At 49.5% G+C, this 14,880-nt stretch overlaps 1 protein-coding gene across 1 annotated transcript in view; it reads left to right on the forward strand.

Annotated features, from left to right (window-relative positions):
* Positions 1 to 10,165, forward strand: part of KMT5B (lysine methyltransferase 5B) — a 55,107-nt gene extending 44,942 nt beyond the window's left edge. The window contains 2 exon segments of the mRNA XM_079103294.1: positions 4 to 200; positions 6,774 to 10,165. Of these exon segments, the coding sequence (XP_078959420.1) occupies positions 4 to 200; positions 6,774 to 8,245 (1,669 nt within the window). The 3' untranslated portion in view covers positions 8,246 to 10,165.
* Positions 10,166 to 14,880: the final 4,715 nt, after the last annotated feature.

The following is a 14,880-nucleotide window of genomic DNA, read 5'->3' on the forward strand; positions in this document are numbered from 1 at the left end:
CAGACGGGGAACTGGTGCTTTCAAATCCAGAGTGGGACTGCCCGCGCCTGCTCCTGTTATCAATAGCAAATATGGACTCAGAGAAACAGATAAACGCTTAAATAGGCTTAAAAAGTTAGGTGACAGCAGCAAAAACTCAGACAGTCAGTCTGTCAGCTCTAACACTGATGCAGATACCACTCAGGAAAAAAGCAATGCAAGTAAGTAAGGGAGGTTTGATAAGATGCTTTTTTTTTTTCTTGAGTATTTTCACACAGTTTGCTTCCTAAAGCATGCTTCAATAGTTTTGAACTTCTAAATTTTGAGAGAAACTGGGACTCATGAGCTTCAGCGGCTCTGCAAGGTTCTAGAAATGGTTTGAGTACAAAGCACGGTTGTGCCCACCTCCAGATTCAGTGCTGTACTCTAGACTATGCTCTTGAATACATGGTAACTGGATGTTGAATTCATCATCATATGTTCCAGGATCATCATGTGTTTGAGGAAAACATTTTCAAGGTGTTAGTGACTCTGTCATTAGTGTTGTTAGGCCCTGCAAGAAGACAAGGGACCAGGTAGAATCATACAGGCTCACACATGTCCAGTGCCCAGCAGTCTTTTGGGAACAGGTGATGGACTTGGGAGTTCCTAGCTTCTGTCCTCAAGGCTTCCACCTTCGTACTACTTGCTTATCTTTTTCTAAATGAACGGACTCAATTCACCAGACCACCACTTAATAGACTCGGAATTATGCTAGAGGAGCACTCAGAGTGGGCGTTTTGTGGCATGTTGTGTTAACACCACAGAAAGTAGCAAGAGAGATGGAAAAAAGAAAGAAGCAAGCTTTGAAAACAGTCGTATTTGGGGGCAAGATCTGATGGAAACTGTAAAAAGAGGATGAAGAACAAACAAAAAAGGAAGAAAGAAAAGGAAACCCAAACAGGCAAAGGACAGCACGACATGTGTGGAGCTCTGAAGTGCTGGGGCTGTGACACTGCTGTCATCCGTCTGGGTAACGCCCATGTTCCCTAGGTGCCACGACAGCAGCAGGCTCTTTGGCCCGCCTTGTCTCTAACAGACGGTTACTGGAAGGGTTTGACTGGGTGGTCCCCAAAGTCTGCCTATGCTGGCGTCTTAATGTCAGTAAGACTGGCAAGCACTGTCTTAGGCTGTCCTGTGCCTCAGCTGCTCCCTCCCCTACAGAAATCCCTGAAGAAAGGTTGAATGTCACTGCCATGGATTCCTGAATCTGCCTGCTGCTGGGAGTCAGAGGCCAGGTGTGACCTTTGTAGTGCGAAAGTAGTAGTATAGTTCTTATCCAGACTTTTTAGTTAATGTCCAAAGTGAGCAAAAAAGAGGAGTTAGTTGATCATTCACTGTTGACTGTTGATTCAAAAATAAATGCAGCCTAATGAACCTTCGCTTTCTGAGTCTGGTTCCTTGGTGAAACTGGAGACCTGTGACCCCATGTGATAGACCCTCACATGGAAACACGTGGGTGCGTGCTGCTATCCACCTGTGAGAGCCACAGGGCCGCCTGCAGGATGGCCCTGCACAGTGCGGGACTGTCTGCTTCTGCACATTAACCTACTAACAGTGTGTAGATCCTGCACTCAGTACACCATTTCGCTGAAAAGATGAAAATATGAATAGTTTTTGGAAGGTGTTGAGTGTGTTGATATACAACCATCTAGGAAATACTTCTTACTAAACCAAACACTTACTAAAAGACTGCTAGTTCTTTGAGAGAGATGAGGATATATGAGACCCAGGCCCCTCCCTCAGGAGCTTGTGCCTTAGCTCCAAGACAGGTGCACAAAAACTATGCAGAGCAGACTAGATCTCCATGCCATTTTCTCAAGGTGAGAGGGAACAAACGGTGCCTTTGAGCTGACCTCAGTAGTGGCTGCTTATTCTGGGGTGCTTGCTTTGTCCAAGTTGCCTTTCTGCAGCGTGACCTTGGAATAACCTGAGGCTGGCGTGACTGACTTGAGGGCACGTAGAGTGGCTAGACATGGCCCAGGGCTCGGAGGAGCCCAGACTTGAGCCACTCTGAGGCCATTGTACATTGAATTGCGTGCACAGAAGGATTTCTCTAGTTCTTACATGTATTCCTTTAGGCTGTATTCTTTTGGTGTTTATTTCTCAACCAGACCCTTTAAAAAGAAAGAATTTGAAACTGACTGGAGAAGAGCCAGAGCTCTTTTCCCAGGGGAGCTGGGTGCATAGCGTGCATAGGTGTGGACTGCTTTTCCTCTGCCTGGCTGCCCATCTTTATCTTGCACTTCATGTAGGATTTAGCAGCTGATAGAGGAACTCTTTTCTTTGAACAGCATGTACAAAGAAACACTTCCGCCTATTCAGAAGAAGGATTACTATTCCCTTCCACGCAGGTTCCTTTTTTGGAAGGTGTCTTCAGAGCTCCAGCTTGACTTTTCACTTTAGCATCCAGGAGTGGAAACAAGAAGAAATCCATTTCTACAGTCTACAAGTCTGAATGACAGAGTTGTTTTTAGAGTATTCTGGTTTTTCAGGCCTCTGTGGCTTGTGGGCTGGGGAGCCTTCCTATAACTAGTGCTGTGATACAGGATGTGAAGGCTCTCAAGAGCATGCCTGAAGGTGTGGACACAGCCACTGCCAGTGTCACCAGTCAGCACAGAACCCAGAAGACATGGCCATGGGATCAGTTTATCTTAACTAAGGAGCAGCTGTCACAGACATGGAGATTGGGCTGCCTGCTCCCGGCACCAAGCCTGTGGGCTGCTTCTGCATCCTTTCCAGCACACTGTTGCAGGTAGCCAAGGCCGGCAGGTTGGCAAGAGCAGCTTGTGCTTAGCGAACTCATGGAGACTGAGCCTTTAAAGTTCTGTGGGGTTTCCTGGGTTCTCGGGCTCTGCAGATGCTGAACTGAGTGTGTGTGTGGTAGCATCTTATGTTGCCAATGGTGTGTTTCCAGAGCAGCCTGAGTGCTCAGGAAAGCTCAGGTGTCCTTCTGCAGCTCTTCCATGTCATCTGACTGCAGGAATGCCACACTGTCTTATAATTTTGATGGCATCTTCAAATTACTATGATAGCCATGTCCTTTGCCCGTGAGTTGGGACTGACACCATAATAATTCTGCAGTAGACCTTATTCAGCATCCTTTTTTTTTTTTTTTGGTACTGAGAATTGAACCCCGGGGGTGCACTACCACTGAGCTATACCCACAGCCCTTTTTGTTTTGTTTTGAGACAAGGTCTTTCTGAGTTATCCATGCTAGCCTTGAACTTGGGATCCTCCTGCTTCAGCCTTCAGAGTTGCTGGGATTACAGACCATACCACCTCACCCAGCTAGGTTCAGCTCCCACCGCTGCCATTTGGAAAATGACTGACCTTAAGCTACTCATCCCTGAGAACTTGACTTTCACAGGGTGTGAGGTCACACACTTCAGGTCCCAAGGGGACCTGTTTGCATGACACCTAGCACAATAGTAATTGCTGAAAAGAGTATGTACCTCCACCTAGAATTGCTGTCCAGGCTTATGCATTTGGTGGATTTCCAGGCCACTAGAGAAGGATAACCCACAGAAGCAAGGGTGGCCGTAAGTACGCCTCACTTACACTGATGTCAGAATCCTTACTCTGTTGACAGTCTTTTAAAAAAGACTTAGTGTGTCATTGTGGCAGTCCTCTAGCCTTACTGTACCTGAAATTACCAACCCCTCAAGGACATGGTAGCACTTTTGGACAGTGAAGGACTTGTGACTCTCCGGACTTGCATCTTAGTCACATCTCTTACATTCCTCTTGCCTGATCTACATGTGTCTCTATGCCTTTGACTTGACGAGCTTACCTTTTGACTGGGCTTGTGATAAGAACACACTGATAAGTACACAGATGTGCAAGTGAAATCTTGAAGTCCTGTCTTCCCTCTTCAGTATTTTGTGCTCAGCCCAGAACACAATCGAGGTGATTTGTCAGCCGCTGGCTGCCACCAGCACTGAACTTCTTGGAAGGAAGGATGGACTGGGAAGAGCCCAGACTCAGAGTCACCTTACGGTGGGCTTCATCCAGCGGATTAGACTAAGTGCTGAGTAAGCAAAGTCTTGGGTGCTGTGACAACACAAGAGCACAGCAGGCTCTTAAGAGGAAGTCACAGAAGCTCCCTGCCGGAGGCACTGCCTAAGCTGAGGCTCAGTGAGACGTTGGCCCAGTGGAGCCTGTTCAAAGCAGGGGACTATCATCCATGTGCATGTACAGGTGGAGGACTTGTTCATCGTGGCTTCAGCAGGTGAGAAGAAGGTCCATGAACAGAGTTTATAGCATTTTGGACTTGATTCTCAGGGCATTGGCTTAACCCTAAAAGTGACCTGAGATAATGGGAAAACCATCTAGCTACATGGAGGAGAAGGGGCTGTTGGGAAAGCAACAGGAGAAACGGGGAGCATGTAGGTTCCAGCAGCCGGGGCCATGACATCGCAGGGCAGACTACACAGTAGAGCCTGCTGGCTGGATAAGGGAGGGAAGAAAGAGTCCAGGATGGCTCCAGCAGCTGGGCAAGAGCTGTGTTGTGTGATGTGATGGCCAGGTTTGGTGGTAAGCTCGATGCAGGCACAGGGAGACATACGAGAAGACTCTGTTGGCACTTGGTTGTTGGCAGTCTGTCGTTTAGGAGAGAGCCGGACTAGAGAAGATATTAGGGGACTGTGGCATATAAGAGCTAACAGCCACGGGCAGGTGGGTTCCGGTCACCTGGAGAGACCTGAAGAATAAGGGGGTTGGGCAGATGGAGAAGTGCCATGGACAGGAGGAACCAGGAGAGCACTCTTCAGTGGCTAGAAAGAAGATGACTTCTTGACAGCAGTTGGTGTCACACCCGGGTGAAGAAAGAAAGGTCTGAGAAGTGCTCGCTGCTTTTTGTGACCAGAACACTGGTCAGCAAAGGCTGTCTTGGAAAAGTGAGACCCAGAGTGTGCAGGGTGCCGGTGGGAACGTGGTGCGTGTGACCATGGCATAGAGCACAGCAGGTGCCTGGGGTGGCATGGAAAAGGAGAGCCAAAGGCTGAGAACCACCAGGTGTGACTGCAGGTCTTGACGGGGTGTGAGACAGGGCATCCCGCGGCCACATCCAAGGCAGGCAGGCAGGGGCAGTCCTTTCTGGGAACAGCCAGGACACTGCCGTGCTGTGTGGGCATCATATCTGCTCAGTCCATCCTGTCCTCTGTGCTAAACAATTCCATAAATATCCTTGTATTTAAAAGCACGTATCCTCCAATTGCATAGTACCTAACTCTCACTACTCCTACTATTCTAAAAATAAGCTGCCTCCTTGGTAGCAGCCCACAGATCAGCTATTCTTGGTCCAGGCAGTGGATCTCACCGCTGTGAATTCTGCTAGTCTGGGTAGCCTGAAGCCATTTATGAGCCATCCTCTGAGTACAGAGCCTTCTCTTGGTGACTTGATAATTTTTGGAGTGCTTATTAGGCATTTTTGCTCTTCTGTCAATAAAAACTAGTTATGGCTTTTCTTGCTTAGCTATGCAGAAGGTACAGCAGCTGCCCAGGCACTGGCACTTGGGAAGGAGCCTGGTCCTCGCTTGGCCTCCATGCTAAGCTCGTCCACAGTAGGGGTTTCATCCCTGGTGATGTGGAGGTTGGGCGCAGCTTCCCCACTGAATGATCTTCAGGGTTGATCGGGGAGGCTTTTTGACGGGATGAGAGAGCTCAGGAACTGAAACATGGGCTGGTGCAAAGCCCTGAGCAGTCCCAACGGCAGAGGAGCAGTGGCAGGGCGAGCCTCCAAAATCTCACCGGTGGTCACTCGGTCCTCAGTGGCAGCACCTCCAGGGCAGCCATCCTGTGTCCCTGTCTTGGGGTGGAAGCGGGACCCTCGCTTTTCTTGAGAAAGCATCTTTCTGGCAGCTGCTGCTGGCCTCTTGCCATTGGCTGTGGGCACCCCGCAGGTGTGAAGGGATGAGGCCCCCTCCCTCAGTCACCACCGAGCTGAGGTGGGCTAGCACCCGCTGGTGTGTAGGGTTTTTGGTAAACATCTATTGAGAATGACGATATATGGTACTTAGGATCTACTTTTCTTGCTTGAAACGATCTGTTAAAATTTTTCTCTTCGAACCCAACAGTAATACAGTTCTCTTCTGTATTACTGGCCAAGTAATATACTTACTTTGGGTAAATGAGTAATAGATTTTAGAAGCATATTCTAAATTATTTCAAGAAGAATTTGTGAAAGAAAACTGTAATTCTTACTTAACTTCACATCTTTTATAAGAGAAAATACTAAATCACTGTTGGGCGTGGTAGCACACATCTTGATCCCAATGACTCAGGAGGCTGAGGCAGGAGGATCTCAAGTTCAAGGCCAGCCTCAGCAACTGAGCATGACCCTGTCTCAAAAGGAAAAATAAAAAAGACTGGGGTGATGAGCTATAACCCCAGTACTGCAAAAAAAAGAAAGAAAAAGAAAATACTAAATTGGGAGAAGAAACACCTAGTTTGGATCAGCATTTGGGCGGATGAAGGAGAAGCTCAGAGTGAAGTCGGAGTCCCTCTGTGCTGAGAGCTCTTCAGCCATAGAATCACCTGCCTCCAACATGAGCAGATGCTCCGTCAGTTTGGAAGAGAACAGGAAGGCAGCATAGGGAATGCTGGCTCGTGCGCTGGCAGATCAGCTGGGGTGTTTCCACATGTGTGTAATGGAAATACTTTGTAGCTCGTGGTCTGGTTTGGGGCAGTGTTTGGTTGAATACTACTGTGTTACCCAGCTGGTTTTCATCCTTTTTTTTTTTTAAACCTTACAGCTTCTAACCGAAAATCTTCCGTTGGTGTAAAAAAGAACGGCAAGAGCAGAACGTTAACCAGGCAGTCCATGTCCAGAACTCCCGCCTCCTCCAACTCTACCTCATCTAAGCTAACTCACACGGACAATTCCAGGGTACCAAAGAAACTGAAAAAGCCTGCAAAGCCTTTACTCTCAAAGATAAAGCTGAGGAATCACTGCAAGCGGCTGGAGCAGAAGAATAGTTCAAGAAAGCTCGAAGTGGGAAACTTAGTGCTTAAAGAGCCTAAAGTGGTCCTGTATAAGAATCTGCCCATTAGAAAAGACCAGGAGCCCGAGGGACCAGTCCCAGCTGCAGTTGCCAGTGGGTGCTTGACCAGACACGCGGCCAGAGAACACAGGCGGAATCCTGGGAGAGGTGCTCACTCGCAGGGTGACAGCTCGCCCTGCACCTACACAACCAGGCGCTCAGTGAGGACCAGGGCGAACCCTCCGGAGGCCTCGGACATCAAGCTAGAACCAAATACGCTGGAGGACTGTAATGGCACAGTGGAGCCTTGCCTGGACAGTGGTGAGCAGCCGGCCCCCGACAGGCAGGAAGAACTGGCTAGCGACACTGCACAGAAGGGGGAAGCACAGGGTCACAAGAGTGACCCCAGCATGTCCAGGAAGAAATCACGACAAGGAAAACTTGTGAAGCAGTTGGCCAACATAGTGGAGTCCACCCCGGTGCAGGACTGCCCTGGACAGGACGGTGTGGTGCCAGATTTGATGGCACCCCACTCGGACCAGGGCGAGCCCAGCGGTGTGGCTGGGGCGCCCGTGAGCTACACAGACTGCACTCCCTCGCCCATTGGGTGCTCGATCGTCACGTCAGACAGCTTCAGGGCGAAGGACGGCTTTAGAACTGCTAAAAGCAAAAAGAAGCGGCGAATCACAAGGTATGACGCCCAGCTGATCCTGGAAAATAACTCTGGGATTCCCAAATTGACTCTCCGTAGGCGCCACGATAGCAGCAGTAAGACGAACGACCAGGAGAACGACGGGGTGAATTCTTCAAAAATAAGCATCAAGTTAAGTAAAGACCATGAAAATGATAACAATCTCTATGTAGCAAAGCTCAATAATGGATTTAACTCAGGATCAGGCAGTAGTTCTACGAAATTAAAAATCCAGCTAAAACGGGATGAGGAAAGTAGGGGGCCCTATGCAGAGGGGCTTCATGAAAATGGGGTCTGCTGTAGCGACCCCCTCTCTCTCCTGGAGTCCCAGATGGAAGTGGATGGCTACGGTCAGTATGAGGAGGAAAGCACGGACGACTCCTCCTCCTCGGAGGGGGATGAGGAGGAAGAGGACTACGAGGATGACTTCGAGGACGACTTCATTCCTCTTCCTCCAGCCAAGCGGTTGAGGCTGATCGTCGGGAAGGACTCCATAGATATTGACATTTCTTCAAGGAGAAGAGAGGATCAGTCTTTAAGGCTTAACGCATAAGTTCTTGGTCTGACTGGACCTGGGATAGCTACTTTAAAGAAATAAAAAATTCCAGTCGATTATTCCTCAACTGAACCATTTTAGTGGCAGCACTTCTATCGTCTCTTCACTTGTCAGCATAATATTGTAGAAAGTGTACAGCGTACTGACTCTTCCTAAGTCTGATTTGTGCAAATTTTTATCGTACTTTTTAAATAGCCTTCTTATGTGCAATTCTGATTAGAGGTGACGCCCTATTGTAAAATACAGGCTCCAGCAAAATTGTACAGTGAGAGCAGCTTTCCACTTGGGACGTTGAGACAATAATGTGGCTCCACAATTTTTTTTAAACTTTTAAGAGCATCAACTGGCTCTTTAATATATGACTAAACAATAATCTAAAACAAATCATAGTAGCAGCATATTAAGGTTTTCAAGTATATGCTAATATCACCAGCAATGATCTTTGGCTTTTTGATTTATATTTGCTAGATGTTTCCCCCCTCCGGAGTTTTGTCAGTTTCACACTGTTTGCGGGCCCAGGTGTACTGTGTGTGGCCTCTGTTGACATAGCAAACCATCGGTCGGAGTCAGAGTGGTTTCTTTACAAAACAAAAAATAACCCTCCCACGCAAGGTGGCCCGCTGCCGAGCACACTGTATGTCTGGGGTCAGCAGTGGGCAGGATGAGTTTCAGAGCAGCGTATTTATTGCTTGTCATGTACATTAAAGACCTTGTATTTAACACTTTTCAATCCTTTTAGATAAAATGGTTCTTTGCGAGAATGATTGGTGCTTACTTTTTCAAAACCCTGCTGTGAACACGCGACGGCAACAAGCAGCGTTATCTATGAACTGCAGCTGTCTTAATCTGTTCTTCAAGTTTCTGTTGCACTTGTAAAATGCTACAAGGAGTATTAGAAAATCTATTCACTTTAACTTATAATAGTTTATGAAATAAAAACATGAGTCACAGCTTTTGTTCTGTGGTAACCTATAAAAATGTTTTGTCTTTGGAATTCAATGTAAAGAGCTGAAAACAATGTATATGTTGTAAATATTTGTGTGTTGTGAGAAATTTTTGTCATAAGAAATTAAAAGAACTTACCAGGAAGGTTTTTAAGTTTAGAAATATTCATGCCAATAAAATAGGAAATTATAAATATATAGTTTTAAGCACTGCCTCAGTGGGAGTTCTCAGCTTATGTTAGTTTATTATTAAAATATCAAAGATTTTTGATTATATTATCAGTTAATCAAAAAGGAGTCAGATTTAATTTGTTTTTGAAGCACTTTGAAAAGAAATTAATTTTAAGTAACTTAATGAGCAAATTTTTGATTATTACTTTATGTTCAATACCAGGCTCTTTTCATTTCTCTTTATTATTTTAGAAGTCAAAGAATTTGGGAATATAAGTCTATAGCAGGTAGTCTCTGTTTCCTGGGAAATGTGTACATGTGCTTTCAGACGAGTAAAATCAACTTAGGAGATTCTTATAGTGTCTGTAGAGAAGTAGCCCATGTCTTAAAATACTCAAAGGGATCTGCAGGTAGCACGAAGTCCAATGGAGAAAACCTCGAAGCTTCACTGTTATTTCCATGTGATACCCACCACTTGTCAAGTTTGGGAGACATTGTTTAAATGAAGCTCCTCAAAACTAGTGCCCATAGGTTGCAGGCAGAGAGTGTGGGAGTCTGAGAGGCCTTGCTCCTGCGACCCCGGAGCCCCTGGTCCCCTGCAGTGCTGACCTGGCTCCTCGTGCGGGCAGATCCTCAGGTATTGATTTAGAAGCAGGCGTGGCCCCGCACGCACGCTCCTCTTCCTGCGGCTCTCCAGGCAGAGCAGCCCACACAGCCTGGCGCTCCTGTCCCCGGGCACTGTCCAGTCCTCATGCGGTCCGTGCACAGAAGTGTTGAGGCTGGACCAGGCACAGGACGATGAAGATGGCTCTTGGAGTGGGTGGGCAGCCGGGTCACCTCTCGTTCACCACTTCACTTGGGGGTATTTGAAGAGATTCAGAGACTAAACCTCAAGGGTTTTTTTTTGTTTTGTTGTTTGTTTTAATACCAACAATAGCCATTTCAGGAATTTCAGTCTTAGGAAAAAGTAATGAAATAACACATTCTGCCAAGTTTCTGTCTCCACTTTGAGATTAATTTTAGTAACGTATTTATGATGTTTGTTTTAATTTTTATATGGCCTCATCTTCTGAGGCTGACCTCCCCGTGGGTCTCAGAGCAGTGACATTTGGTGATGAGTCGCTGCTTCTCAGGAGTTGGTATGCACAGCACTCAGCGGCCGCTGGATGCCTTCTAGGGCGCCCCTGATTTCCGTTTTTTAAAGGTAGGGGGCCTCGGGACTGTTCTCAGCCTACTGTAGAACGTCACCGTTTGGAGACGAAAGCCACACACTCTTGACCAGTTTGGAAGAGGTTACATTCAATAAAACTTACAGCTTGAGCTTATGCAATGATTGGTAAAAGTTTTTGGCATTGTAAGAATTAGGAAATGATCATAGAAATATATGTAAAGTATTCAATTTTCAATCATTTTTCAAATTACTGTTTTAAATTGTTTTGCTGAGTTGTAATACTTTTGAGATACAATGTATTCCTTGTACTGAAAGAATGAAAAAGGACTTTTTCAGCATTTGAGGTAAGTTCTTTAACGTTTCATTAAAAACATTTTTTACAAATATTTTGTACATGCACTTGCAGTATTGAGGTTAATCATTTTAATAAATTCGGAAATTAAAACAATGTGGCCAGTGTTCACTGTATATGAGAAGAAGACGTCACAGTGGTCACCTCCACGCAGTGTTCCCGTGAAGCCGTGGACCAGGAGTGCGCCCTTGCCAGTGCCACTCGCGGTAGGGAGAAGAGTGAGCAGCCAGTCCCCACAGGGAGGCTGGGTCCAGCCTGTTGACGCCGTAGCCTGGGGACACGGCAAGTCTTTGCCTTCCAATATCCAGAAAATGACATTTGAGGCTTTTGTGGCCAGTTACTCCTCGCTGCCTCATTGCTTGGGTTTCCCTCCCATGAGAATAGCAGATCCCAACTGGACTGGGTCCTTTTTCTTCTGCTTACTCTGGCAAAGACCTCCTTGAAATAGGACTGGCACGGGAATCGGGAACCCTGGACCTGGCCAGCTTGGCAACTCCTTGCGTAGCCTGGAGCAAGCTGCCTGGCTGCGGACCTCTGTCCTGGCACCTTAGTCTCCATTCCGGGCAGAAGGCAAGTGTGCCTGATCCTAGCACCAGTTAAGGCTTAGAAGGGAACACCCTTCACCCTGGTGCAGTGGGAGGGGTACAGACCAGCAAGTGCAGCACTCGTTTGCTAACTGGTGGAATATTTACCTGAGCCTGGGTTCCCCTTCCTGGAAAAGACTGACCTGTCCTGCCTGTTAAGTGCTCACGTCTTGATGGCTCAGGTCTTTCCAGTAGCTCGTGGCACGCTGCTCAGAACACCTGTGTGCTCTTTCTCAAATACTAGATTTCTGTCACCAACATACACCCTGTCAAGGGCTCTGCCACAAAAAAAAAAAAAAAAAAATGCCAAGAAGCTGCCACCCCCCGGGTACTTGTGTAGTCCCAGGATGACAGTGCACGTGACCCTCGCCTGCAAGGGAAGGGCACGAGGCTGCCTTCTGCACCTCCGGCCCCGGAGCACTTGAGTGCCGCTGCTGGGACTGGAGAAGCCAGAGCACAGGCGGGTCTGCATTCTTCAGAAGGAGCAGCAGTGTCGGCAGGTGAGCCGGAAGGGGATGTGCTGCCATGCACCCTCCTCTCACCCTACACCCCTGCTCCAGGGCAGTAAGCTCCCAAGTGAACAGCTGGACAGAAGACCCTGCAGGCTGGTAGAGGTGGCTCTGGGCATGTTGGGGAAGAGTGCTGTTACCAGATCCTGTGCCTCACCGGATCTGAGTTCTGCTAAGCTGCCCTAGGATGCAACCATCCTTTGGGGAGTCCCGGCCTGGTCCAGTGTTCTGCTGAAGAGAAGCAGTGCTTCACGCTCTTGCTTAGGTACCCCCAGAGGCTGGTCCCCGTCCGAGACCCTGAACCCAGGGCCTTGTGTTTACAAGGCAAGACTCTACCGACTGAGCTATCTCCCCAGCCCCATGAACTGGCCTTCGTGGTTTCTGTTGGGGTACTCGGGGTGGAACCAGGGTGCTCTACCACTGAGTCACTTTTTTGACAGTCTGGCTAAATTGTCCAGCTGGCCTAGAACTTCTGACCCTCCTGCCTCAGCTGTTATTACAGGAGAGCACCCCCACCCCCAGCAGGGGACAGGAGTTAGTCACATTTCTCTGGTATGTGTTGAGCACCTGTTAGGTATTTGGGGTTGGGGAGGCAGGATTTGAATTAAAGCCACAGGAGTGGATGAGGCCAGCTGGTGCCTCCACACAGGAGGGCAACAGGGAATGTTGTGCCAAGGCAACTGGACTTTGGAGGGCACAGCTAGGGCAATACTTGAGAAGCAAGGCTGGCTGGGGACCGTGGAGGAGAGGGGATGACATCTGAGAGAGAAGGTGGTTAACTATTTAGAGGGAAAGCAAGTCTAACCCTGAGACAGATGCTTCAATGGGGTGGCGAGTCCCTGAGAAGCGCAGTGAGGAGTCATGGGTGGGGGGGTGGGGAGTTCGTCCATCTTCCAAGTGGAAGGGGCATTTGGGTGTGATGGAGGAGCCGGCCCACGCCAGCATCCACAAGTGTTCCGGCCACTCTGGAAGCAGCAAGGCCACTGAGAGTCAGATGTGGGATTTGGACAATGAGAGATGTGAAATCGAGACTGGGAAAGCAAGCTGACTGCAGAAACTCAGCACGATTCATCGAAGAAATATCTACTCATCACACTGCAGTACCAGCCCAGGTCCGAGTTGCCTTAGTGGGTGGCGGGCAGGTGGGCAGGGAACTCCTCTGCACAGATGTGATCCTCTCAGGCCTGGAGAGGTCCCAGGAGATGGTGGGGTGGAGGTAGAGTTCAGGTTGGCAGGAGAGGGTTTGAACGGGTGCTGTGCAGGCACTCAGGGTAGAGAAGGAAAGATGAGTCTGTGAGCAGAGTGGGCCACTGGCAAAGGCAGATGCGGGAGGCCTGGAGGGGCTCTGTGGTCAGGGAACCCGGAGCTGTCATCAGACCAGCAAATGGAGAGGGCAGGCTCTGGAGTTTGGGAGAGGATGCATTTTCCAGGGACTGCAGGTCCTGGATGGGACCTGGGGAAGACCGCCCTGGCAACAGGGTGGTCGCAGTTCTGGGACGGTAGGGACTTCAGTCTGATGCAGACAACCCTCACCGAGGGCCTGCGGGGCACGTGGGTGATGTGGGGCGCGGGAGGGGCACACGGCGACAGGCAGCCAGAGGAGCTGGGCCTGTGGCCGCCATTGGGTAAGAAACTGGGGCTCCTCGGCCTGCTCCAGGACCCGACCCAAGGGCCCGGCTCTGCGGGGAGGGCTGTTCTGGAGTCGCTATAAGAGTTCCCTTGAGGGACAAAAGGAACCGCCGCTTTTTACCCGCTTTCCGTGCAGCCAGCAGGGCAGGGGAACGTGGGCAAAGGTCGTGTGCAGACAAGCAGGGCGACGCACTCACCCAGCCTAGGCCGTGGGAGAGGCTCGGCAGCCCTGCCGCCCGTGGGAGGCCTCAGCTGAGCCGCCCCAGGACGGGGCGGACCCCTCTTTATCTGCAAGAAGTGTGTAGAAGGCCAGCAGCCCAGGGGCAGCAGGCAAATCCAAGGTGTCCTCCAGCATTGGAGCTGCAGGACTCATGATTTTAATAGCGACCTGACTCAAATATGCCCCAGAGGGCAGGGCGGGCGGGGGCAGTTAGCTGCGCCTGATGAGAACTCGCCGGTGTTGGCCTCAGAGAGAATGGCACTGCCCTCTCTCCCCCGTGCCCAGCTTGGAAGCTTATAGTTGCATGAAAGGGAAGCAGCATTTTATGCACAAAGTTGGTGACTCAGAAGCCACTTGCAAGGGACCTAGTTTTCTCCTCTATGACATGTGTTTGCTGCCCCAGAACTCCGACCGTGACGGGAAGCACCTGGGATCACCAGAAACCGGGAATCCTGCAACTGACCTTCCTGGCAGCCAACGCTGGAGGAGGGCCCCTCTCCAGAGCAGCTGTCCCAGGAAGGAAACCTCCTTTGTCCTCTTCTTTCGGGTTAAGCCACATTTTCCTTCTGGGGCAGGAGGGTGAGCAGAAGCCTGGGGGCTTGCCAGCCTTCAACTGGACCAGAGCTGGCCCAGGAACGTTTATCTGGGCCAAGGCCTGGACCAGGTGGGGGACCTGGGTTAGGCAACGCCTGTGCATGCTGTTGGGATCACAGGCCAAGCAAAAAGCTGCCCTTTTCTGAGTCTGTATCTCACTTGTATGAAATGGGAGCAGTAGTCCCAAACTTGACTGTGAGAGTTGAAGAGCGAATGAGAGAGTGCCTGTCAAACCCTTGGCATGGCTGGCACCTGAGCAACCCAGGCATCAGCCGGTAGCCCGCGGTCCCACCTTGGACTGGGCCAGGCACCAGCGACACCTAGCAGACTTGTCTCTGCCTCTGCCCCTGCCTTCTCCAGTGGCACCTGCCCCCCTGTCACCATTCCAGGTCCTCCTCCAGTCGCGACTCTGCGCCAGCCAAGCACCTGAGGAATGCTGCTCCGTCCCTGCCCCTCTT

Source organism: Sciurus vulgaris (genome assembly GCF_902686455.1).
Source record: "Sciurus vulgaris genome assembly, chromosome: 11".
Classification (NCBI taxonomy): domain Eukaryota; kingdom Metazoa; phylum Chordata; class Mammalia; order Rodentia; family Sciuridae; genus Sciurus; species Sciurus vulgaris.